At 41.6% G+C, this 27,556-nt stretch overlaps 1 protein-coding gene across 2 annotated transcripts in view; it reads right to left on the bottom strand.

Annotated features, from left to right (window-relative positions):
- Zkscan1 (zinc finger with KRAB and SCAN domains 1) overlaps positions 1-23,529 on the bottom strand; it is a 43,667-nt gene extending 20,138 nt beyond the window's left edge. Inside the window, exons 1-6 of one of the 2 annotated variants that reach the window (XM_004630521.2) lie at positions 23,407-23,529; positions 14,461-14,971; positions 13,801-13,954; positions 10,000-10,088; positions 9,604-9,718; positions 164-6,729 (exon numbers count right to left, since the gene is read on the bottom strand). In XM_004630521.2, the coding sequence (XP_004630578.1) occupies positions 5,843-6,729; positions 9,604-9,718; positions 10,000-10,088; positions 13,801-13,954; positions 14,461-14,883 (1,668 nt within the window). In that variant the 5' untranslated portion in view covers positions 14,884-14,971; positions 23,407-23,529 and the 3' untranslated portion in view covers positions 164-5,842. Of the gene's footprint in view, positions 6,730-9,603; positions 9,719-9,999; positions 10,089-13,800; positions 13,955-14,460; positions 14,972-23,406 lie in introns of those variants that run through there. The other variant, XM_004630522.2, reaches the window with a different exon arrangement.
- Positions 23,530-27,556: the final 4,027 nt, after the last annotated feature.

Here is a 27,556-nt window from a genome sequence, read left to right on the forward strand (position 1 = left end):
AGCAAATTCAACTTAAAAACCATCTACGGACCATCTGTGACACATCTGGACTCTTCAGAGACTAGAAGTCCAGTTTTTAACATCAATAACTTAATGGTGTGGGTATACAAAGACAAGTTAAGTTCTTTATTTGGTCTAACTTATCCTAAAAGAAGCTGGGAACTTTTTTTTTTTTTTGAGACAGGGTCTCATTATGCAGTTCAGGCTCTCTGGAACTCACACTAGTCCAGGGGTCCTTGAACGCTCAATGATCCTTCTGCCTCACCCTTCCAGGTGCTGGGATTACAGGCATGTGCCACCATGCCCAGCACAGGACAGGTTGTTTTAGCTGTCTAAAAAGTGAACAAGACAATGCCTGAGTTAGCTCTCTATATAGATTTAGGCTTATCATGTTGATCTGGTTGCAATAATCTATATTTAACTAAAAGTTTAATAAAAATACATATGCTTATCTTAAAATAGTTACTGCTTTTGTTTGCATAAACCAACCCTTATCCCTCCACTCTTATTTTTTGGACATGACTTTTCTGCATAATCACAATCTGTCACCCCCTGCCCCCAGGTATGTGACCAAGTAACTCCTGCTATGATCAGAAGCATCTCTAAGTCTAACATGCTTTGCTAACGTCAAGCAGCAGCTGAATGCTGTGACTTGGCTGAGGTGAAGAGGAAGGCAGATGAGCACTAACCCAACTCTTCCTCCAGTGTCACTTTTTTCCTCACTCTAGCCTTGTGCTTCCTCAGGCAACAATATGGGTATGGGTGTGTGTATGTGTGTATGTGTGTATGTGTGTGTGTGTGTGTGTGTGTGTGTGTGTGACAACTCTGCCCCTTTCTCCTTCCACCTGATAGGAGACAACAGGACGCTGACTCAAAGTAACTGCAGCTGCCTGGCCCTTTTCCTGGACCAAAGGAATTTAAAATACAAATCTGAAACTGGAACAAAACCCAAGTTTCAGTAACGCCTCTTCACTCACTCATGCAGATCTCATTCTTTGTATCTTCAAGCACTGGGCCTCTCTGCTTAATGGGTGTTTGCTGAAGGGAGAAATTTTAAAACCAATTAGCTTTTCTGATGTGTAACTTGAAGCGAGTCATGATTCTTTTAAGTAAATGAAGGCATGAGAATCTCTAACATTAAAAAAAAAAGTGTTAAAATGAGAAGAGACTGGTTTAGAAATCAGCTAATGCCCTTTCTTCTTTCCACTGTTTAAGGGAACAGAGAAAGACATGAGATTGGTGGTGTCCCCGAGTAAACAGAGCCACACAGTCAAAACTAAATTCTTGTGTGTGGATGTTCTGTTTAGGGGATGTCAAAAGTATTTCCCCAACTTTTGTTTGACCTGCAGAATTGGAGATGGCTTACCTCCTTATAACTTCAAGTTTGTTTTACAAAGCCTTTGAAAAGTAAAACATAATTTTCAGATATAATAAAAAATTAATCTGGATAGCAAAATAAGTAACTGCTTTTAAACGTACAGTAGTATGCTTAAAATGAAACCTAAATCTACATTAGGAAAACTTTTCAAATAATGCTTTTATTAAATTCTCCAGTAGTAGCTGAAATAAAAATCTACCCTAATCTCTATGAAATGATCTATTTATACCACTTAATTTACTTTTCTGATTTTATTCACTTATTCTGTAGACCAGTTACTCTGTAGACCTTGATTTTCCTAATAGATACCTCAGCGTCCTCAAACATTTCTGAGACTTGCAAAGAGGAGTGCACAAAACCAGCAAGTATGACTGTCACTGATCACATCTCAATACTGCTACTCTAGCTCGCACCATTGGTCTCCCATGAGAATGGCAGGTTGAACCTGGTGAGTTGGTTTCAGATAAGCTGATCAACAATGGTGACCCAGGATTAAAGAAAAAAAAATCTTTCACAGCTAAGGCTATGACTCTTCACAAACTCTGATAATCATACCCTAAGGAAAGAAAGCAGGTACAGGGAAGGTACACAGGAGCAGAGCCACAAGCATTCTTGCAAGAAGCTTCTCCAGCCTCGCCAGACAACTCTCTTGCAGTGTCCACTGGAGGCATCTATCCCTGTATCCTGGGAAAGTCTACCTTGGTGTCTTCCTACCTTAAGTTTTAGAGCATAAAGATTCAGAGTCAGTGGGGGAACAGGACTACTGGTTTGCAGGATCTGGCCAGGTTAAGTGGTCCCTCTGGCCATCCCAGGACACTTCCTACTCTGAATTCATGGAGCCCCTCCTACCCTGCAAGCTCAGAGAATTCATGAATTCCTTTAGCTCACAGTGGGGACCTGGTAGCTTAGAGGACAACTTTCAGGGATTAAAAGCTCAAAAGAAGCGCCTGCCATTGACAGGAGTTGTTCCATTTCAGTGCCCTAGTAACTTGTGTATCTCCACAAATTTATTGATCTCTCAATTCAAGAGGCACCAACCAATGAAGGTTTTTTCTTTCTTCTGATTTTTTTCCTCTCCTCAGTTCTGTGAATTAACTTTTTGTCAACATATCACTATCTTCATTATTCACTCCAAAACTTCACTTTTTGGAGTGATGTGTTCTGTCAAATAGATTAAAATAAAATACATTATTTGTTTTGGGGGGATACACAGAAAAATGGGATTTGAAGGTACAAAACACACCATTATGGCCATATAAAATATATGGAAGTACCCAACATTAACAATTTTGTATGAAGTTGCACATTTTTTACTATTTCTTTAGCATTTCCTCACATTGTTTTCTTCTGACTCTCTGGAGCTAAGACTGAGATCCCTCTGCAGCGTTCCTGCAATTAACCAACAACTGGAACATACTGAGGGAATTCATCTCTGTCCAAAGCAATGAGTGGTATCTATGCATGAAAGTTTTCTTCACATATAATATTAATAAGCTTTATTTACAGTGTAAGCTTTCTGATGCTAAGGGCTGAGATGTGATTAAAGGCTTTGCCATATTTATCACATTCAAGAGATTCCTATCTGGAGTAAATTCTCTGATGTCTGTAAGCTGTGAATTGTCTCACATATCAAACACATCAATCTTTATTACACATTTAGCAGTTTCGCTTTTATGCCTTTAGAATTAAGTGCCATACACACCAACATGTCTCTTACATCTATGGTCTCAGGTTTAGCCTTGTCTGCCAGGCTAGAATTGAAACAAATACCTTATTGCCTGAAGAATTTTACTTTTCTTCCTGGCAAGGTGATTATTTTTAAAAACTCTTCAAAAAGTTCCATTAGGTCAACTTGCATGCTAATGGTTAACTAGAGAATACACAAACTTGTTAACAGACTTCAGCCAGTCATGACTTTTGAATCTATCCTGAGTACTAATTAAGTGTTGCCGGTGGTCCAATGACACTTTGCACTGAGTATCTGATACATCAATGGTTTTAATAACCAGTTGTAGCCTGTTTTCCTCAGAAAACACATCTTCAAATAGCTGGCTCCAGCAGTGCATCTGCTGAAGATCTGAAGCAACCTGGCGGCTATCCAGCAAAGTCAGTCAGATCTCCCAATAAAATGGGAACTTAATGCCAGGGCACAAGCCATATTTAAATTTAATTTAAAAACAAACAGTTGTGGCTTAAAAAAAAAGAAAAAAACCCAATGTGGAACTGACTGAAGTCCTTTCCTTTTTAAGAACAAAGAAGTGCCCAGAGCTGTGTACTTCACCTTCATGTCTTTTTTTAGTGGGCAAAGATCTTCTCAAAAGCACTGATGTTCTAAGCAACTGTCACTGTGGCTCACTGTTTAAGGAAAATTCTTAAAAGTATTTCTACCTCCATTTCCTTATAAACGAGGTCTACTCTTCTGGAACATCTCTTCTAGTTTTCTTAAATTGGATGGTAAGAAGTATTCTGGCAGCTGCCTAACCTGCTATGTGGCTTTCCCAGGAAAAATTGAAGAAAATGCCATAGGGGAAGTTAAGGTTGGTCCATGCAATGAAGCCAAAGAATGACTGCTGTGTAGAGGTTTAGTTTGGTCTGGAGCTGAGGCCGTATGAGTCCCTCCCTCCTTTTTTCAGCCATGACGTCTCATGGACTTAACCTGCTGGTCAGAATGACTGATGATGGTTTTAGTTGTTTCTTCAGAGAAAAATCTCAAGTTGTACATGGGTTTTATTACACGGTGATTACACTGCTGGTGTTCAGGTTTGCTTTAGACTTTAGATTTTTGTAGGGTGGAAAACAGCCATTTGAATGCTCTCATGCACACAGCCATCTCCACCCCAGACCCTTGATACCTACAGAACGAGCAACACTTGGTCATCTCCCATGTGTGTGACACAGTCATCAACTTCTGCGGAGCCATCTGTATCCTCCTGCACAGATGATGGGAGAGATTAGAGTTCTAGAACCTCACCTTGGTCTTGAGCAGTGAGAAACATAAAAGCACTGTGCACTGTTACCCTGATACAATCAACCACATCTCAGTACACTGATGAGCTTCTTGGAGCAACAACGTATCTGTAGTAATTGCCAGCTAATGATGACAAATGTTTTTATATTTCTGGAAAGTGTGGAAAACATGTTTCACGTTCCTTTTTCTGAAAAGCAATACAAATCACCTATTCTGATCTACATTACCAGTACCTAAGTTACAAATGATTCAGAAAGTGTCCACATCATCACTGTTCAGCAGCTGAATAGAGTGAATTCTGGCTAGTACCTCTGCCATAGAGAGATGTCAAAGGATGACTTCAGTCAGTGTTCATGCCTTCTTTAAGATGCTGATAACAGTCATTTCTGACATTCTGTTGTATTTATTCCTGATTTATGTTGAGCAAAACCTATGGAAGTTTCTTTTGTTTATATTTAGGACACAAATACCCTCAAACCCCAGAGGTTTGGTATACCTCCTGTTACTAGCTCTGAAGATCCTCTTTCAGACTTGGGCCGGGCTACCATATTTTGGGAACTTGTGATTCACAAGTCTTTCTCATAAATATTAAAGTTCTATTAGAAGTAAGTCATAATGAGTGTCTCTAATGTATTTACGTGCAGTGTTGTGCTATAGGACATAAAACTACATCCCTTGACAATAGAAACATCTTTTTTGGGGGGTGATTAAAAAAAAATCTCAGACAAAACAAGATTAAAAGACAGTATACAATCAAGTGCTAGCTTGTGGAGAGATGCCTTTAGGAGTGCTAGAGTGCTTCAGGAACTTCAGGAAGGGGAAGTATTTTGACTCATTGCTATTTCAGCAGAACTGATCTCAGTGATGAGGACAGAACCACCTACATTTGCTGAAGTCCTTTGGAGCTGTAGACTGGTGCACATACCCTTTCTTTAGGAAGAGATAGAAATCTTTGGTTTGCTACTGGTCAGTACAGTCCTAGATTTCTATAGCTTTGGTAGGCTACCAGTGATCACATGTATGTAACTGCTATAAGTAGCTGGAGCAGCACATCCTAATGTAGTTTTAACTGTCCCTCTTTTTCAAGAAATAAACAAGATGTTGGCCAAGCAGGGCTTTTTTGCAGCACATGGCTTCTTAACTTCAAGTGTCACACTCACAGAGCGATCTTAGATCTTTACATGCAGCGGTTGCTGAGTCCAGCAGTGCCTTTAAAGGTATCCTCATTACTGAAAAGCTTGATATTTTACTATGTGTGTGCTTTCATCTTGTGTAGAATAGCAAGTGGACTATCTGCATGACCAGCTTTTTCCTGCAGGGCTATGTGGAAGAATTACATGCCCAAAGGCAGAACACTGCCAATATAATTTTAAGGATCCTTGAGATTTTAAAAAAATCTATTGAGGCCTTTTTTTTTTTTTCTCCCTTCATGGGCACACATCTCTGAAATAATTTTAGGAATAAAAGGGGCAATGGCTTGATGACAAATTCCTGTTTTACACACAACCCTTCAGGAATGCTCCAAATGCATCCAGGGAGGCTGGGCTGTACTCTGAGGCTCGCTCTCTGGCGTGGATTCTGTGATGCAGTGTGAGTGTTGAGCTCCGGGTGAAGGCCTTGCCACACTTAGTGCACTTGTAAGGCTTTTCTCGAGTGTGAATTCTCCGATGCAAAATAAGGTATGAGTTTCGGTTGAAAGCTTTCCCACATTCACTACATTCATAGGGTTTCTCCCCTGTATGTATTCTCTGATGCTTGGTGAGGTCTGAGCTCTGGCTGAAGGCCTTCCCGCATTCGTTACATTCATAGGGCTTCTCTCCAGAGTGGATGCGCTGGTGCAGAATGAGATTTGAGCTATGACTGAAGGCTTTGCCACACTCATTACATTCATGAGGTTTCTCCCCTGTGTGGATTCGCTGATGCAGGACAAGGTTTGAGTTGAGACTGAAGGCTTTCCCACACTCACTACATTCATAGGGCTTTTCTCCAGTGTGGATTATTTTATGGCGGATAAGGCTTGAACTTCTTGTGAAGCATTTACCACATTCATCACATCTGTGAGACTTTGCTCCTGTTGGAACCTCTTCAGGGGTATTATTAAAGTTTGAACTCAGACTGAAGCTTCTTCCCAGCCCTTTCCCCTTCTCCCTTGGAGCTCTCTCTCCTATGGTGGTTTTTTTCTCCTTGGGTGTAGCTGATTCTCTCTTGTCTTTTCCAGTTTTCTCTTCAGGGTTTCTCTGTTGCCTTACTACTACTCTACCCGGCTGTTCACGTTTCTCTCCCAAATCCTTCTGGAATCTTCCGGCGACCCCATGGGACGCCGAGTCGTCTGTGTCTTCAGCCTTTGAGGCTGACTCCTTGTTTTCACTCCTGTTTTCACGACCTGACATAATAGAGAATACAAATAGCATCTTTTCCTTTTACAAATATGGGTTAATCAGGTGACATTATTTTCCCGGAGATTCTGTATGCTTGTCAAAGAACTTAACAGTATTAACTGAAGATAAAAGAGTACAATAAAGGAAAAACTGAGAAAACAGTAAACAGAGTTTGAAAGTGAGAAAGTTGGTATGCAGAGTAGAAAAGACAACAGTAATAACAAAGGGAGAGAGAATTTAAGTAATCAAGTATGGTGGGGAGTCAGGAAGGAAGAGATCAGTTAAGGAAGGGATTTAATTAAGGGATGTCAAGAGATCATAGTTATGTTATTTGATCATTAATAATTAATTTAAAGGATTATGTATTTTTAAAAGACATGTCCTATTTTCAGCAAGTATTTCTAAGTTTTTCAAAAAGAGAACAGACAGGTTCTTGCTAGAAAATAGTGGTATTAGAAAAACAAACATACAGTTCCAGAAAGAAATGCAAATACTATTCCAGTTCTGTTAGTTGTTTTATCAACAACATGATAGAAAATAGGTACAACAAGCAGCCTTGAATCAGGTAGGTTACAGGGACCTTCAGACACAGGAAAAAATTTCCCTCCAGCAAGGAAAGCAGCAAGGAGCTGTGTTCAAGTAACAGAGATAGAGTAAAGGCGCTGGTGGGGGCAATCCCTAGCCACATAACGAAGCCCTTCAACTAAGAGAATTTTCAGAACATAATAGAAAAGAAACTCAAAATCACTCTAGAGACAACCTACAAAGGAGATAAGAGAACAATGCTTACAAATATTGAGCTAATCTCTTCATGTAGCAATATATTAAAACATTGGAGTTTAGTTTTTATTATGCATTGCTATAGTCTGTGTGTCATCTTACTTTTTAAAAATCACTTATTTATTTATTTATTTATTTATTTGGTACAGGGTCTCCCCATGCATGCTGGACTCACAGTGATCCTTTTGTCTCAATCTCCCTAGCACTGGGATTACAGGCATCTACCACCATGCCTGGTTTCAGTGGCTGGCTTGGCATGTGGTACCAGGGATCAAACCCAGGTCCTTGCACTTGCCATGCAGGCACTTAGACTGCCGAGCTGTCTCCTCAGCCTGACATTTTTACTTTTTTTCCCCCATTTTTTAAAGTCCATTTTTTTTTTTTTTTTCTTTTTGTGGCTGGCTCAGCCTGCCCTGGGGTGGGGCTGGCACAGCATGTGGTGCCAGGGATAGAACCACTGTCCCTGCACTTGCCCCAGCAGGTGCTTTAGTCTGCTGAGCTACCTCGATGGCCCCTCTTTTCCTTTTATTCGGAGGCTGAAAATTGTTCTAGACATATAATTTGTATTTGACTATGAAAAAAAACTGAAACATCTCTATTCTGTTCTTTTTTTTTTTTTTTAAGTTGGGGTTTAGCTTTTGTTTTGTTTTGGGGGCTAAGAACCAAACGTAGGGCTTCCAGCTTGCTAGGCAAGTGTTCTGCCACTGAGCTAAATCCCCAGCCCCTATACTCTGTCCATTATTTTCTCAGTGTTAAGACACCTTTTCAAGAGGGCTTCTGCATGGTCCCAAAAGGTTCTTGAATGTAATCTAAAAGACTAGAAAATATCCAACCCCCAACAAGTGATGAAATAACCATAAATACTGACCAGTTCTAAAGAAAACTGGTCTACTTGTTTTGAATTCTACACCAAGGCTCTTGACAATACAGTTCCCAGTTTCTCCTATTTTTTTTCTATTATCAGCTCATAAAGATTAGTTTTTTGGCTTAATTTCATTCTACCAGTACAAAAATCAAGTATCTACAAGCTACATGTCATTGTTAAACCTGTTTTGTTTTGAGAAAGGTTCTCATCATGTTGCTCAAGCTAGCTTTGAACTCACTATGTAGCCCAGGCTGGCCTTGAACTTGTGTGCCCCTCCTGCCCCAGTCTCCCAAGTACTGGGATTACAGGCATGTGTCACCACACCCAGCTTATACCTACGGTTTCAAACAAACTTGAATTAAAGTAATACTTACACTTACTCTGTACACACCTTTCACTGCCCTCCCAGGTAGTGTCCCTGTCACTATACATATCTTGTGGTCTCCTACAGGGTAAGCTGTAACAGAGACCAATACAAATGGCTGCCAGCTGGGGCACTTTGTCTTATGTGGCTCATGCCTCTTGTACTTCTCTGTTCTTACTATATACTCAAGACCCAGAGCTCTTCGTGAAGATCACTGTTAGTTTTGTGAACTGGAAACCTAACCCTAAAGGAGGTCCAGGTGCAAGTTGATGGGGTGACACAAAGCAGTCTCTGAGCAGGGCTGACAGGGGATAAAGAAGTTAGATACCATGGAAGGATGCTTGGAAGGCTCACGAATGCAGTGCCAGGACAACAGGCTGGGATTAGATTGACAGTCAGGTCACTTGGACATCTCTACTAGGAAAAAGACTCTCCTGACGGAAGCACCCACAATGGAACTTGCTATAGGGATACAAAGCTGAATCCTCCCAGGTAACTAAGCAATTGAGGAGGTGACTCACAATAATTTATTTCTGATCTCCAAGAGTAAAAATAACAAAAGTAAACAAATCAGGGGCCAGGGATATGGCTCAGTGGAATAAGTGCTTCCCTGGCAAGTGCAAGGGCCCGAGTTCAATCCCCGGTTCCGCAAAACAAAACAAAACAAAACAAAAAAACAAAACAAAACAAAACACAACAAAGAACCCTCATCAAGAATCAAGAAGTCATAGTTCAATGAATACATATGTTTAACCTCTGTTTTGAAGACAGGAGTTCAACAGCCTTTAAATCCTTATCAACTGAATACATCAGAGGTCCTACTGCTAAAAGAGGTATAGTAATCAGAGAAGAATCCTATGTCCATCTTACCCTGAGAAAACACTTGCTGCCTACTGTCCCTACTGAGATTCCTCCGAGCCAGGTTCTGACATCCCCATTCCTCCAGGATGAGGGACACAGCCATGTCCTCGATCTTCACCATTGCCTGAAATAACAGGAGAGTCCCACTCAGTTCCCCCAAAATGCAGAGACAGCCCATTGCCCAAAGCTGATGTCAAGGACAGCACTGCCTGCAGTCACAGGATGCTGGGGAGGATATGACCAAGCCTGATAGACTGAGGGGTTCTGTGGTAGGAAGATCTATGGGAGAGGGCATGGGCTTCTATGGGTGGGACATTGAGAGAGAGTGACCTGGTGGAAGCTTCGACAGGAGCTCCGGAGGAGGCAGATAGGGGGACTCAGGAGGGCGCAGGGCACACAGCTCACCTGGGAATCTGTGGTCAGTAGGGCAGATGCCATTGCCTGGTCTCTGGGACTCCCCTCAGGGGGGGCAGGAACACGGGTGGCAGGGACAGCTGATGGAGAAGAAAGGAGCTGTGAGTAAATCAGCTCTGCTCTGAGCTTTGCTCAAGGGGGGCCTGGGGCACTCTCCTTCCTGCACCAACCCATTTACTGTTCCATGTTTAACTCCAGAGAACCCAGACAAAAGATAGCAGGACCTCTATGATCTCTGCTGTGGCAAAAGCACAGGAGCCATAAAGGGGTCGAAGCCCTTTGCTTTATTGAAAGGGGACCTTGCAGCCCTGAGAAGCTAAATGAATTGTCTAATGTCACTAAGGAATGGCAGGGCCAGGCAGGTCTTGAACCCAGGTTCCTATTCTTAACAAGAAAATCAGCAACATTAACCTATACTTCTGGCTCATACATTTCTCCAGCTCAAGGATAGTACAAGGATATTAAAACTCATTTGTGCTTACACTTGTCAAAAATGTAGCCCAGCTTTAAAGTTTTACATTAAACCCACAAGGAAGAACAGGAAGGAGATCTTCAAGTAAGTATCTGCCATGGGACTGGGGGAGGGGGGCAGAAGTACTGAGAATTGAAATGAGGGCCTTCTCACTGAGCTACAACTCTGGCCCTTTTTTATTTGGAGACAAGGTCTTGGCAAATTCCCAAGGCTGGGCTCAAACTTGCAATCTTCTTGCCTTAGTCTCCCACAGTGCTAGACTAACCCACCTGGCTAGCTTTTGCCATTTTTGTTTCTCTATTTCTCTCCTTCACTCAGCTATAATAAACAGTTTTTGATAAAATTATATATATATGATTGAAAATTTTTTTCCCTTCCTTTATGTATTTGGTACAGGGCTCACTACACAGCTTGGACTCCTAGCAATCTTCTGGTTTTCAGCCTCCCCAGCACTGGGATTACACGTGTGCATTACCACACCTGGACTTGTTTTCAGGCTCAGCATGCACCAGGGGCGGGGCCGGTAACATGCGGGAATAGGATTGAATTTTTTTTTTTTTTTAATGATTGAAATGTTGATGAAACATTTACAAATGTATGGAGGGATGGGGAGACATATAAGACACCCATAATACAACATATGAGCACATCAACTATAGTATGTAAGAAGAATTGGAAAAATTTTAAATTGCAAAATTAAAATTAACACCTGCCCTCTCTTTCCTTGCCAAAGACTATTACAGTTGAAAGCATTACATAAACAGATGATGGTACACAGTGCAAATGTATGAATTTGAAACTGAATTACATGGGGGTGGGGCTTAGGCTCAGTGCCTGCCTGGCAAGCATAAGGTTCTGAGTTCAATTCTGGTACCTTCTCCAAACCAAAACAAAAACTGAATGATAAAACTTGTAGTTACTCCCACCTGTACAATAAGGTGGGCTAAGCTCTCATGCCTCTTCATAATAGCCCATGCTATATTTAAGTTACCTTGTTTATTTTTGGTCTTTTTTGATTTTTTTTAGTTTTTGGTACCAGGGATCAAACGTAGGACCTCACACTTGCCAGGCAAGCACTTATTCCACTGAGCTATGTCCCCAGCCCCATTTTGAATTTTTCTTTTCTTTCTGATTTTTTTTTTTTTTTTTTTTTTTTTTTGGAGAGGTTTTTATTTTTTGCTTTTGGTGCCGAGGACTGAACCCAAGGCTTCCACCTTGCTAGGCAAGCTGAGCCAAATCCCCAGGCCTCCACCCTATATTTTATTTTTTGTTTTATTTTTCTTTTGGTACTGGTGATCGAACTCAGGACCTTGCACTTGCCAGGCAGCGCTTATGCCACTGAGCTATCTCCCTAGCCCCTACCACCCTGTACTTATAGAGCCATAATGGTGAACCTTTTAGAGTCAAGTGTCCAAACTGCAATCCCGAATCCACTTATTCACTGCAAAGTGCCAATACTGCAATTAAACCCGAATGCTGAGGCTTTAGTTTACAAAAAACAACTCATTAACATTTTTTGTCTTAAAAGTAAAACACCACCTGTGCCACAGGTTAGCCACCACTGCTTTAGGCTGTCGTATTTCCCCCTCCCTTTTATTTGGCCCAAGCTGGCTGTGCAGAGCCCACTGTTTCTTTCTCCTGCCCTGTACTTTTCCCTACCTTTAATAAATGTGAAACTCTGCCACTGTTTAAAGAAAAAAGATAGGTTGAAACAAAATCCACCAAAAGATCACATTTAAACCTGAGAAATAGGAAACTTGCACAGGACAAACAGTAAATTGATTTTGAATGTTTTTGTTTTGTTTTGGCAGAACCAGGGATTGAACTCAGACTCTCGTGCTTGCCAGGGAAGCGCTTATTCTACTGAGCTATCTCCCTGGCAACAAACAGTAAATTGAAAACAAAGGTATATACCTCAATTCTATCAAGAACAGTTTACTAAGTAATAACTGTAGGCATAGGGTGGGTCTCTAAAACTATTTCTTTGCCAACCTAAAGCACTAATCTGGTGCACAGACTACAAGACCATGAACATCCTATTTCTTAATGTCATTCTCTGTGACTTTTGCTTGTAGAGTGTGGAGAAGCCTCCCAAGCCTTCAAAGGACATCAGTAGTGTTGGGGTTATACATCACAGGGCACTGGTGTGCATGGATGTCTCTGGCATTTAATTCCAGGCTGAGCTCCAGGATGAATGGCAGAGAGAATGCTTTTTTTAAAAAAATTTTATTTATGCGTGTGTGTGTGTGTGTGTGTGTGTGGCCAGCTCAGCCCACCAGGGGGCGGGGCTGGCTGGCATGTGGTGCTGGGGGATTGAACCGCGGTCGCTGTGCTTTGCTAAGCTTGTTCTAAGTAGGTGCTTTAGACCACTGAGCCATCTCACCAGCCTGAGAATGCTCTCTTAAGTGCTACGATCTAATATTCCTGACAAATGTTACTGCAAACAAATATCCTAGTAAAGGAACCTGCCTTGATCAATTGTATTTTCTTTTTTGGTACCAGGAATTAAACTCAGAATCTCACGCTTGCCAGGCAGGAGCTGTGAAGCTGAGCTATATCCCCAGCCCCCTTTTTTTTGAAACATAGTTTAGCTACACAGTCCAGGCTGGACTTGAATTTGTGGCCAATTCTCCTGCCTGAGCGTCCCAAGTGCTGGAATTACAGACCTGCACCACCACAACCACTAACCAAATGTATTTTCAACATTTCATGATTTTTACTGACATTCTACACATCTACTCTCACAAAAATACATTGTATATTTCACCAAAGGGGAAAGAAAACCCAATGGAATAGATTTTTATATGCTCCTGAATTTGTTTTTAAAATTTCCTCAACAAAAAAGCATCCCTCCCCGCAAAAACCCATTTTTGTTTTCCTTTTCTCTAAATTTTTTTTTACAGTAACCTAGAAAAGAGCAGTGTTAAATTGTATTTTTATGTATTTTTAAATGAAATGAATCTTTAAAAGATTTACAGTCCCTTGAAAGATCATAGTACAGTGTTTTAAAACCCAGGCTGGAAATACATCATTTGCTCCCTATACCACTCCTGTCAGAAATCTACTAAACATCTTAAATACTAACAGTTCAGTAAATAATGACTACCAAGTTCAGTGTCACAGTTCACTTACCTCCTTGGTATATCATTTAATTCCTGAGATTGGACTAACTCATATTCACCTACTGTTAGTAACAATATCATTAGGCAAAATAACAAAAACAAGCATGCTGTTTAAATCTTAGGCAGTGAACAACATGGAGAGGGTATTCTTATCCTGGATAATTTACTTCTTTTCCCCACAGGAAACCTCCTTCTTACCTCGGGATTGCAAGAGGCGGGGTTTCCGAGATGAATGCTTGAAGTGTGACTGGGTGGCCTCATGATGGAGGTCAAAACTTGAAGACTCCTGAACTGGATCCAGAGGTGCCATGCCTCTGGCAAGCATCTCAGGCCCATGAACTTGACCGGGGACCTAAGGACAATCAGGTTGGACTTGTAGATAAATCATTTTTATTTTTATTTATTTATTTATTGTGTGTGTGTGGCCAGCTCAACCCACCAGGGGGCAGGGCGGGCTGGCATGTGGTGCTGGGGGATTGAACCTTGGTCCCTGTGTTTTGCTTAGCTTAGCTTGTTCTAAGTAGGTACTTTAGACCACTGAGCCATCTCACCAGCCCCCAGAGAAATTATTTTTTAAAACAGGAATTAAAATATTAAAAAGATTTTCCAGTGGGTGAAGGAGGTCAGAACACTTTTTTTTGGGGAAAGGGGTGGGGTGTCTTGAGCCTGAGGCCTTGTAAATGCTAAGCCCACACTCTACACTGAGCTACACCCCTGGCCCCCAGATGACTTGGTAAATCCTACTCCCCAGAACAGGCAGAATAACCACAAAGATTCCTAATACTAGCTCTACATCAGTGGCTTTCTCCTATCCCCAAAGTCCATGCCTCTTCACATATAAACTTCATCTCTTTTTACCTGTTGTCCTGACAGATCAAGCTCCAAGTCTTCTAGGAGGGTCACAGCTTCCTCTCCACTATCGGGCCGGTACTCTTGTAGCCAGACTTGGAGCTCTTTGGGCAGAATGGAAAGGAACTGCTCCAGCACCAGCAGCTCAAGGATCTGCTCCTTGGTGTTTATCTCTGGTCGTAACCACTGATGACAAAGTTCCTTTAGTCGACTCAGTGCCTCTCGAGGTCCAAAAGTGTTCTGGTAACAGAAGCGCCTAAAACGCTGGCGGAAAATCTCTGGGTCGGGAGGTGGTGTCTCCTGCAGGGTGGAATCCTGCCCCCACACGTGGTCTTCCTCATCCTCCTCTTCTACCTTCACTATGACGATGCCATCCTTCTCCTGTGTGGCCTGGGGGGACAGACCTGTGGCTTCCCTGGACTCAGCAGTCATCGTTCAGGCTCAGGGAGCTGGTGTGATCCAAATGGGGTCTGGGCTAGCCTTTTCAGATAGAGGATTCAGTACTCTTTCTGCACTATTCCTGATGTATTAAAAGAAGTTATTAGTTATCTTTATAAAAAGTGACTTGTGGTGCTACTGCTATTCATCAAAGTACTAAGAACATCTCAGAATAAAAACAATCAGGGGGCTGACATGATAGCTCAGCGGTGTAAAGCGCCCACTTCAGCAAGCTCAGGCAGGCACAAGGGACTCCGGTTCAATCCCAGGCACTAGGCTGCGCCAGCCTCGCCCTCAGGGCAGACTAAGCTGGCCTAAATAAATATGATTTCTATTAAAAACAAAACAAAACAACAACAACTGAGTTCCAGTGTCTCCCAGTCACTTCATGTGCTAAACTCTGCAAAGAGAAACCTCAAATGGGTAACCTCCATCCTCAGGGTGTTAGCCTGGAGCGAGAGCAACTTGCCCCCAGGTGTACAGCAGGATACAAGACAGTGTACAGTGTTTACAGCGCTCAGCCCAACGAGAGCTCCACTATTGGCAGGGTATCAAGCACCAGGCTGAGTGCCATACATGCATATTCATCTGTGCCTACAACAACCCTTGTGGGTAGGAGGAATGTTAGTGCCACGTTAGAGATGATGCAACAGGACCAGGCCAAGGATAGCTTAAGCAGTTCATTCAGATATAATGACTACCTAGAAATCACTGAAGCCAAATGTGAAGCTCCAGGACTTGCTAAGGTATCATTTACCCAATTTTCTTATTTTTATGGGTGTCTTGGGCAGTCAAAAGAGGTGGTTTCCAAAGTACAAGATAATCTTCCTGGGATAATGAAAGAATGTATCTGAAGGTGCTTTAAAAGTGAAGAAATGACATTTTATTTAACTGCAAATCAAGACTAACACCCTCACTGGGTCTATGTCCTCAACTGTTACATGTCACACTGAATATTCTCAGAACGTATCCCTATGTTCACTTCTAGATTCTGAGATGTTTTCTGGCTTAGCTGCGCAGTCATGTGAAACGGTGGGATATTCTAACTAGCTTTATCTAATTTCAACGTCATAAATGAGGCCAGCAGCTTAAAAAGATTCTTGCAGAGACAATTAGAGGAAATACAGGGGATGATGCAAACCCAAGTGGACAGCAACACAACAAGCAGAGCAGAAGCTTCTCTGGAAAGTGAGGTCTTAGCCAGATCAGGAGGTAAAACCCAAAGTCCCTCTACAAATGAAGTCACCAATGAGGGAGAAAGCAGCTGGCTTAAAAATCAAGAGAAAATAGCAATTACAAACAATATAAGTATTTTCATCATTATGTACCTACCAAAAATGATACCATGGCCCGTAGAAAAGACCCCTACATGTACATTTTCTAAAAACCTGCTTTAAACTTCCAAAAGAATTTTATAATTTAAACCTGTTTAAAGAAAAATAATGAAAAGCAACTGTGTCACTAGTTTTGTAAGAGCTGGTGATTCAAGTTGATGAAAAATAAAAATGTACTGGACTAGTCACAAACATTGAGCATTGAAAGCCGTTCGTTCACAAGTTACTGAATCGAACTGGCAACACGATTATTCCATTTGAATTGTTAAATCTTTGTGAAAACTAAGCATCAAGTTGATATTTTAGGAGCAAAGCATCAAATTGTTGTATCATAGTGAATTAAACTGTTTTAAACAAGCAAAGTATTTTTTTATATTTTTGCAGTGCTAGGGATCAAACGCAGGGCCCTGTACTTGCCAGACAAGCACTCTGCCACCGAATGACATCCCCATCCTCTAAAGAAGTATTTTTAATTACATGGCTTTCCCTAAAAAACAACCAAACAAAAAACCCAAACAAAAAATCCAGTAATTTGATGCAAAAGGGGTTATGTATATTAACACAAAGTTTAAACAGTACAATTTAATGCTGCATATTTTTATTGTACAAAATATTGATAGAATAGTATAGGTTAGTAATTTTTATAAAAAGTTGTTTTTAATTAGTAGTATTCTTTTATCTGCTGTTTTACATTCTGTGGCTTTTGATACCTGCAATCAATTGTGGTCTGAAAATACTAAACCGCAAATTCCAGAAATAATTCATTAAGCTTTTTGTTTTTTTGAGATAGGATTTTGCTATGTAGTCCAAGCTGGCCTTGAATTCAATATGTAGCCCAGTCTGGCTTCAAACACAATCCTTTTGTCTCGGCTGAGTGCTGGCATAACAGGCATGTACCACCTCACCCAGCACCTTAAATTTTAAATAACTTTTGCTACAGTATATAACTGCTCTATTTTGCCTTTAGTTATTGCTAATGTCTTAGTGTGCCTAATTTATGCATTGAATTGCCACAGACTGTGTATATATAACAAAAAGAAAAACAAAACACAGAGGATAGTTCTATCTGTGCTCTCAGGCATCTTTGGAATGCCCTGAAACAGATCCCCTGAGAATGGGGCAGCAGTGCTACTGTATACATGGTTTTAAACACAAAGGTTATTACTATAACCTGAAATTTATTATAGGATTATTGCTTTTAGCTCATTTTTATATCCTTAATGAAAAACAAATTCTTATAAAAAATAATAAACAATGAAAAAGGGCTTTCTTCATAAAAGAAACCTTGGAATCAAGTCATTCCTCCACTGACTTAAAGGTGGTAAATTTTCTATTATAAACTATATCTATGTGGGCATATGGGTGCACCTTGAGACCATATAATGTTAAATGAAATAAATCAGACACACAAGCTTAAATATTAAAAGGCACCTTTTATATGAGAAACCCAAAGTATAAATAACTTAAAGTACAAAATAAAAAATAGTAGAAAACAGATCTTTAGCAAATAGGAAGGGGACCCAGACAGAGGAAAGGAGGTAAAAAGAATTACAAGAATTAAGAATTGTTATGTAAATGTACCAGCTTTCCATAGTGTGATCATTGTGATGCAAACATATACTAATAAAAAATTTTAAAATGTAGCCCTTCCCATAGATTCTTTCAGACTTGTTCTGTGTCCCATCTTGCTTGCTGGGGTAAATATAGCTGGAGTTCAACTTCAGATCAGTTTTATTTCTAAAGTCCTTACAAATCCAGTTATTCCATTTCCTAAATGTTTTCTGGTACCTACAAACTGCAAGATGTTCTCTAAGGCTGCTGGGAAGAGAACGTGTTAAAACACGACCTCACCTTTTCTTTTCTTTTATGTATTTGGTACAGGGTCTCACTACACAGCTCAGACTGGTAGTAATCCTCCTGTTTTCAGCCTCCCCAGTGCTGGGATTACAGGTGTGCACCTCACCCCCACGCCTGGATTCGGTCGCCGGCTTAGCACACCTCTGGGAATGGCGCAGCATACGGGACTGGGGATTGAACCCTGATCCCTGTGCTTGCCAAAGCAGGTGCTTAGTCTGCTGATATCTGGCCAACCCTTTGACTTTGACTCCAATAATCAGACCACAAAGCAGAATATTCCAAGAAAGTGTCAACACAAGTGCTAACGGAACCCTGAGAAGTGACTAGTGGGTAACAAGGAGGAGCTGGGACATCTAGGACAGACAGGGCCTCCTAGGACTAGACAGGGACCCAAGTGGCCCAAGAGCACATCTTCACTTCTGCTTTTTCCTGAGAAATCTTATTAGTTTCTTCCTCAGTTCATTTGGAAAATCCATCCTCTACCTGGTACAATTACTTTCTGTCACACTAATACAGGTTTCCCCCTTCTTACCAGGATTACAGCTAGAGCTTCAGTTTCTCTAGCTCCAATTTCTCCATCATGATATACAAAATATACCAAGTCAGTATAGTACTGCCTATTTGCTTGTGATCCTTCCCTACTTCCCCTCAATTACTATAAACAAATGTCTAAGATCTACCAATGTAATGTTCAAGAGGTTTCGCCTTCACAACATACTCAATTTTAGCCTCTCACGTATCTCAGTGTACTTAGCCCATCAATGTCCCCAAATACAGGGCCTGACCTTTCACCTTCACTCCTTTGCAGGAGACATCTCCCCTTATATCAACTCTACTGGTTAAATTTATACTCACCCTTAAGATGCATGACTATCTCTTGAAATCCCAAATTAAATATTTTTTTCCTTTGAACACACTGCGTTACTACTTTATGACACTCACCATATTCTCAACAGTTGGGCCACAGTTCCTGTCTTCCAGCCTCCCAAGGTCACGTATCCATGTTTCTCTGAACTTATCTCCCAGAGAACCTGGCTATTTACTTGTAAATATGCACAGATGCAATGAACTACCCAAACTATTCCAGGTCCCCTCCATCCTCTTACTGGTAGCCCATAGTGTGGCAATAAGTAAATATTAGATATTCTACTCATTTCTTAATTGCTCAGGCTGAACATCTTACCTTCTTGGACACCTTCCCTTTTTATGTGTATTTAGTCTTCAAGTACTAGGAGAGATAATTCTTTGCTTCTATTATTTGCTTTAATCTCATCAGGTCCAACTTCCGCTTTATTTTCTAGCCCTCATTTGTTCCCTGCCTTCCTACAGTTCATCTGCTACTTTACTCTTCCTAAAACTCCACAGCTTTAAAATGAGCATGCTCCAGTACTCATTTCCAATTTCCCCATAACCTTTATTTACCATTCATTGTCTCACTCCATGAATCCTATCAAGCAAAAATATGAGTCTAGTCAGTATCTCCTGAAAATATCTCCTATTTTTGGTATCCATCCTTTCTTCAAATCATATTCAATGCCTGAGATTTCTTCCCCAGTCCTGTGTCTTTTCAAATAATACTTATCAAGGGCCAGGGAGATGGCTCAGTAGAATAAGTGCTTGCCTGGCAAACACAAGGGCCTAAGTTTAATCCCCAGTTCCGCAAAACAAAACAAAAACAAGTCTTTCTTATCCTTCAAAGCTAAGCTAAATACAGCTGCCCTCAGTCAATGTTCAAGAATACTGCAGTAGAGGGCCGGCCAAATAGCTCAGTGGATTAAAGCGCCTGCAAGCATGTACAGGGGCTGGGGATTTGATCCCTGGGCCTGTTGAAATGGCTCCACCCCCGGGGTGCACTGAGACAGCAATTGAGACTGGGTGTGGTGGCACACGCCTGTAATCCCAGCTCTTGGGAGGCTGTAAACAGATGGATCACTATGAGTCTGATCTAGTAGTGAGACCCTGAACACCCTGTAGACCCTTCCCTAAAATACAAAAAAAAAAAAAAAAAAAATACTGCAGTAGGTATAACACAACCAGCATCTATTCAGCAACTTCTAGATACTGGGTCTATGTTAAGAATATCACTTGACCACATCACAATCTTGGTAACCGCAATTACATCTCACTTTATAATGATGACATTGAGGTTTACTAATATTAAATAACTCACCTGAGGCCACATTGTAAGTAAATGGTAGTCAGGATTTGAAATTAAGTCTCTGACTCCTAAGAGCAAACATTATACCATTACACATGTGAGGTAAAGGAGGGCCTCTGGGTATAGATTCTTTCGAAAATGGTGACTAAGAATGATCACTAAGGAATGGATCTCATCTAGCATCTGCTATGTTCACCCATGGCACTGTGTGACTAATGCCCTTCCTGGGAATGGGGTTCACAACAGGACACCTGTCTACAACATAGCCAGGTGGGACCGTCAAACAGTTTAACTGAGCAAATCCCCTGTGGTAACCAGCCCAGCCACCAGAAACCTATTGTGCAAGTTTTATATTTTACCAGGTATGGGACAGGACACCTCTGAGACACTGGGAAGCAACACAAGCTTCTGAGGAAGAAATGAGAATCAAAGGAACAGAGACAAGGGAATATACACACTCCCTAATTGGGACAGGTCTTTCTACCTGTCCTCAACACTTCCCTGCTCTTAGTCTGGGCCAAACAGTCTCAGCAACAGTAGAAAGGCTAGGTTTTATCTTAGGGTCCCCAGATGATCTGAATATACAATCTTCTCTCTCCAAAGGTCCTAATTCTGTACCAAATGTTTTTCATCTTAATTTCTTAATTAAGTTTTTTAATTAAGTTTTTTTTGTCTGAAATTTGATCTTTCTTGCCTTCGCCCTCAACTAGACTATTGTTAAGGGTATAGCTTAGTATACTTACCAAGATTCCTTACAAGCATTATTTTTAAAAAGAGTACTTGACTAGATTTACAATATTACTATTTTTTCCCATTTACTTTACCTTTCATCTTGCCCTCAAATTTGTTTTGAAAGATATTTGGAATAGTTTCCTTTAGTATTAAAGCTATTCCACCACTTAGTATGGGTGACCTTGGGCAAGTTAATTTCTCCACATCATCAGTTTCTTCATTTGTATAACTGGAACACATAAACAGTCTGCCTCATAGAGCTGTTGTAAGGATTAAGTTAGCATACAAAAAGTACCTAAAACAGTGTCTACTACCTAGTAAGCAGTGGAGAGAAGTTTCAATTTTTAAAATAAACAAGAACTATAACTATATACAGTGTCTACTACCTAGTAAGCAGTGGAGAGAAGTTTCAATTTTTAAAATAAACAAGAACTATAACTATATATTCTAACTTTCAGTTCACTTTAAAGATTAACAGTGGGAGAAATCTTGTAGCAGAGAAAGCAGCATAGGCCGGAACAGTAAATTGTAGTCCACCACAAATAAATTACGTATTTCTGTATGAGTTATTTTGCCATTCAGATCTTTCCTCAAATAAACAGCAAGGGTGGAAAAACAAAAATAACTACTTTGCAGTCTAAGATGAAAAACATTTTAACATATTCTTATTCACCTTAGATTACCTCAGGGAATAGTTATCACTAAGGATTAAAATTGTCTGAAAAAAATTACATGAAATTATTTTTGATATTACAAGCTTAGTTTATTTCAAAACCTCTTTTTTTTTTTTTTGATGGTCCAGCATCTTTTTCAGATATCACTCTTGAGAGTGTAAATTGCTGCTTACCTTCATGCTTTAGAAAATATGAAAAAGCTGTATTTAAACCACGGCTAGTTACCAAAAGACTATTGGTACCACAGAATGAAAACGCATGATTTCCCATTATTAATCTATTTGTATTTAGATATAACATTAGAGGGGCCGGGGAGATGCCTCAGTAGAATAAGCACTTGCCTGGCAAGTGCAAGGGTCTGAGTTCAATCACCGAATTGGGGGGGGGGAATTAACATTAGAAATAATGTAAATACTTCAACTAAAGAATCACCAAAACATGACAGTAGTAAGTAGCTGGTTGCCCGGTTTATGTTTGAAGATTGGCAAAGATTGCCTGAAATAATAAGAATTTTGCCTAGTAATTTAGAGAGAGTATAAATCTGGAGAAACATTCTGGGGTGAATCTTATGGCTCGTTATCTAATAAAATTATTTCTCCACATTTGGTCATCTTTATCTAGTAACAACAGTGCTCTATTGATGTGGTTACGAAGAATTCAACAAGTATTTATTGACCGCCTCCAATCTGCCTCGCACTGGCCAGTACAATAAATGCTTTCTTTGGTCCCAGGCCATGTAATAGCCACTCTCTATCATGAAAGTATCTTTTTGTGTTCTGGAGGCACTGCAGGAAAGGGAGGGGGTAGTGTCAAGCTAAACTGTAGCTTTATTTTTTCAATTACCTTGACCAAATCTAATCTTTTCAAAGTTGAAAGGGCCTTTTGAGTAGTGTCTTTTACTTTTGCAGATGACAAAATTGAGTTGGTGTCTCATTCAAGGTCACTTTGTTAATCTCTCTTAATGGCCCGGTGCAGCTTCGACAAACTCCGTTCTCTCCTTAGCTACTCTAAATCAAGCAGGTTGAACTGAAAAAACATCCACCTAATCTCACGGACTACTTATTTTTAAAACTTTCGAAACAGTTTAAAAAGCCAGAAGAGAAGGGTCTACAAACCCTACCAAAATCCTTAGGCACTATGACAAGGCTTCAAACACTCTTTACAGATCAACGTTGGGAGAAGGAAAAGCTAGTGATCTGGAACCATGCAGAAGCACCTCAAAAACGTGTCCATCTCTCGCCTTCCCCAGTTTTAAAATTTTATTTTATTTTTTTCACCTCGAACTTCTCAAGGGCCCAGAGAGGGGGACGAGGACAAAAAAACAAAAACAAAAACAAAAACCACCTCACCGGAATCAAAGCAAATGGCGACGACGGGTGAGCAGAAAAAGGAGACAAGGGTCAGTTCGCTAGCGACTCCACTCTCAGCAACGTCAAATGACAATGACAGCACTGTAGGTGACGAAGCCGGGAAGGGGCAGCAAACGGTTTCTCCCCAAGTCTCCAAGCACCGCGGGTCCACTGAGACCCTTCCCCGCTCCCCGCCGGGACCCGGGGTTGGGAGTGAGGAAAGTTCTCCCTGGGAGGCTGCGTTTCCTCCTGCGGAGCCCTGAGTGCAGGGAAGGGCTGGGGCTCCTTCTGCTCTCCGCAGGGGCCACCTGCACGGCGACCCCGGGCCGCAGCTGCAGAGCCCACACTCACTCACCCACACACCCCTGCGGCCAGCCCGCCCGCCCTCCCCGGAGGCCAGCCCCAAGTCTCACCGTGAGCCCCGGGAGCGGCCTGGGGATGCCGGGAGAGAAAAGGGAGCTGACTAGGGCTCAGGCCGGCCGAAGGGCACCGAAAACGGACCTAGGCCCTCCCGACGCCTCGACACAGGCACAATGAGTCACAAAGGCCGGAAGTATGTCAGCACCTCGCCTTCCGGGACCGCACAGCGCTTCCGTGTACTCTCTAGGAACGCGGGAGGACTTTGCATCTCGGTTACCGAATCTCTGGATTTAGCCTTTTTCTTAAGGTGGTTTGAGCTTCACCAGCCGTCCTTGGCTTTGTTCGCTCCCATTTAATTGGGGAACCGACGACAGAGGAGGTCAGGCTTTTCCTGACTGATACAAACAGATTCTCCAGCTCAGATACCAGTCCATATGAGAGTTTGATTTCTCCTCTCTTTTTCGTTGTGGGCAGTCTTATTTAGTAATTATAGTTATTACCAAGCAATGTTACTTAGAATTATATGTCTCTGGCAGAGGAGCTGAAGCAAGGGTGTAGACAAAGATCAAAGTGAAACCATGGGTGGCTGGTTTCTCAGACCTGCCCTGGGGAGCTTCTCCCAGGGTACAGCAGAGAGATGCCAATTGAGTGGGTGGTATTTTCAAATACTTGGCCTGTGCACAAAGAACAACTTTCCACAAACAAGCTAGTTATAAGGTTCTGTGCTTTGCTCTGTGGCATATGCTATTATAGCAATTTTAAAGGGAGCTTTCAGAATGATCACAGGCACTTTTGCCTTCAAGGTACCTTTCCCAACTTATGACAGTTATGGGTCTCCCTTGTACCTTGCAGGATAAAGCAGGAATAAGGCTCTTCCTTGTGCATGGGTGACCACAGGCTTCAGAGGTTGTGAAGGTCCTCTATATTCCAAAACAAGCTTGTGGGAGAGATTGAACTGAACAGCTTGGTTGCATGACTGCCACTGATGGCGAGGTAACTATAAAAAATACTACTATAAAACTAAAACCCAATTACAGTACCATTAAAGGAGATTTGCAAAATGAAGGCACATTATCTCCTGTAACACAACTACAGTGACTTAAATGTATAATTTCCTATGTATTTCTGTTATTTTACTTTTTTTTTTTTTCAAAATGTATTTAGTACAGGGTTTCACTATACAGATTGAACTTGTAGTGATCCTCCTGTTTTCAGCCTCCCAAGCACTGGGATTATAGGTGCAACCCACCACACCCAGTCTCTCTCTCTTTTTTCTTTTTCCTTTTCTTTTAAATGTATTTTAGAGGGCTGGCCAAATAGCTCAGTGGACTAAAGCACCTGCAAGCAGGCGCAGGGTCTGGGGGTTCGATCCCTGGGCCTGCTGTGCTGGCCCCACCCCTGGGGCACCACTGAGATGGTGATTGAGACTGGGCGTGGTGGTGCATGCCTGTAATCCCAGCTCTTGGGAGGCTGTAAACAGATGGATCACTACGAGTCTGATCTAGTAGTGAGACCCTGAACATCCTGTAGACCCTTCCCTAAAATACAAAAACAAATAAAACAAAAATAAATGCATTTTATGTATTACTCAAACCTGAGAGGTTTAGTGTCATGAAGTGCTTCTTCTGTTGCCTTTTGCTATTTCTTTGTGTCCCCTGGCTTGAAACAGCATCTTCTTCAGTTTAGCAAAAGATCTATTAATAGAAGTTTGTTTTGCACAGTAGGCTTTATTCTTGCTTTCTGAATAAATGAGAAAGATTATAATGGCACAAAACAGAATTCAACCTCAAGGTGAATATTCAGCATCTACAAAATTTTCAGCTCTCTCCATCATAGGGAATATTCCTGGGTGACTTTTAATGTTTATTCCCTCATCCCCACGCCCTGCAGCTCTCTGCCTCCTCCCTCACATCTGATCTCTTGGAGCTTTTATCTTACTGACTGTTCATCTCTTTTTAAATTTGTCAATCCTCCCACTTTAACCCCCAAATACCCATGGGGACCAGCCAGCCACTGAATGGGACAAATTCATTTGTTACCTGGAGGTGAGCTGGGGCTGTGGTGAGCTGCTCATCTGTTGCGCACAAGCCCTGGCTGAGGCAGGCAATCACTCTTTGGGCTGTTGTTGCCTGCAAGGTTGAGTGCAGATGGGAATTCCTTGTTTCCCAGAATAAACTCTTCATGTTGCATGAAGAAATTCTCTGTATAACCTTGAGGTGAGTTCACTGGGCCCCCAGGGAAGGAAACTGTCCCAGGATATTGACAGATGTAGCTGGTTGTTCCTAATTCTTAGCATTGTATCTTACATTCGAATAAAATCTCCCAACAATTTTTGTGGCCATCAGCACCATGGGATTAGTGATGGCCTGAGCACAATCACACAGTATCTGCAATCTACCCACTGACTCTAAATCTCCTGTCTCCTTCTAATAAGGACCTTTGTGAGTACAGTGAGCCTCTGTGGATGATCCAAGATTATCCCTCTATCACAAGATCTTTGACCAAATCTGCAAGTGTTGGTTTTTTTTTAAGTTTTATTTGGTACAGGATCTTGCTACGCAGCTCATAGTGGTTCTCCTGGCTCAGTCTCCCCAGAGCTGGGATTATAGGCATATGCCACCATGCCCAGTCTCAGTGGCTGGCACAGCATGCAGTACTAGGGATCCAAATCAGGTCCTTGTGTTTGCCAGGCAGGTCCTTACTTAGACCACTGAGCTATCTCCCCAGCACTGCAAGTTTTTTTAAAACTAGAAAATGTAACATGCTAAAAAATTTCGTGATCAAGACATAGATAACTTTGTGGACATAATTCCTACTGCCAGAGTTTGAATCCATGTCTGCACATTATACGTCCAATTCCTGGCTGCCAGGCACCTACAAACTTGCATCCCTTAGCTGCTGCTACTGCTGGTGCAGCCCCAACCGCTGATCTGCCACCATATGTCACCCTTGCACAGTGAGTGACACAGGCGTCTCATTGGTGAAAAAGTCTAGTAAATATAATGTGTAAGATCTCCGACTTCTTCCACACAGAAGCAGTGCAAAGGGAGGAAGTGAGCTGAGAGACCAAAGTGGATAAAGACCAGAAATCTCCATCACCATGGCTTTGCAGCACCCATTTTCACCCTTCCATCTGGATCTGTGCTTCAGGTGGTAAGAACACAGCATTATGCTTTCTATATTAGTTATCCAGAAGCATCACCGAAACTCAGTGCCTGACACCTACAGTGTAAAAGAATAGAGGCTTACTTGTCTCATTTCAGAGGGTTCAGTTCATGGTTGACTGGCTCCCAGGCAGAAACAGCATGGTGGGAGGGTCTTGCCTCCCGCAGCTGCTCCTTTCATGGAGCCAGGAAGCAGAAAGAGAAAAAAAGGGGAGGAGCCAGGGACAAGAACACACAGTTTCAGGTCCTACCCAGCTTCTCAACCAAGCCTGGCCCTCAACAGCACGTTCAACTATGAGCTCATCAATGCCTGAATCCACCAATGAGTATGGCAGCTACACGATCCGGTCATGTCTCAAAAGTCCCACCGCTGAACACACAAGGCGCTCTGGAGACATTTTAGATCTAACCCATGGCACTTTCCCTTCTGATGCTGCGGCTGTCCACCTACACGAAATGAAGTGACCGGCCTTTTCCTACAAAGTCCTCTTAGTCGTGCTCCTGGCATGGAACGTTGTTACATCTGACCTGGTCTGGTTACAGGCTTACCTACAGTTGCAGTCTGTGATTTAAAGTTTGAATTGTTAAATAACTGCTCCTAATGTAAAAGCAATGACATTGCTTCTATAAAATAATAGGAAAAAACAGAGAGAGGAACAAAGAACTGTTAGCGAACACATAGACATACGTAATGTATACTACAGATGAGGACAATAGCATGTAGGATGTAACAGGTCTTATTTCTGTCTTGCTGCAAATTGGCAAGACAGAAAAACTAGAAGAATGCTTTACATTTATACTGACATAAACTCCAGGTAGATTAGCATTTTGAGTGTAAAACAAAGCCATGTGAGGGACAGGAGGGAGAAGTGTGACTAGTTGTATGCTTAGGGGCATGATACCTGAAGAGGGAATTCATTGACCTCTGCCCAGCAGGTACATAGATTTTTTTTTTGAGTTAAAATCCTCCTTTTTAGCTGGACATCATGGCATATACCTGTAATCTCAGCATCCTGCAAGACTGAGACAGGTGGATCAT

The sequence above is a fragment of the Octodon degus genome, unplaced genomic scaffold, assembly GCF_000260255.1.
Source record: "Octodon degus isolate 3935 unplaced genomic scaffold, OctDeg1.0 scaffold00035, whole genome shotgun sequence".
NCBI lineage: Eukaryota > Metazoa > Chordata > Mammalia > Rodentia > Octodontidae > Octodon > Octodon degus.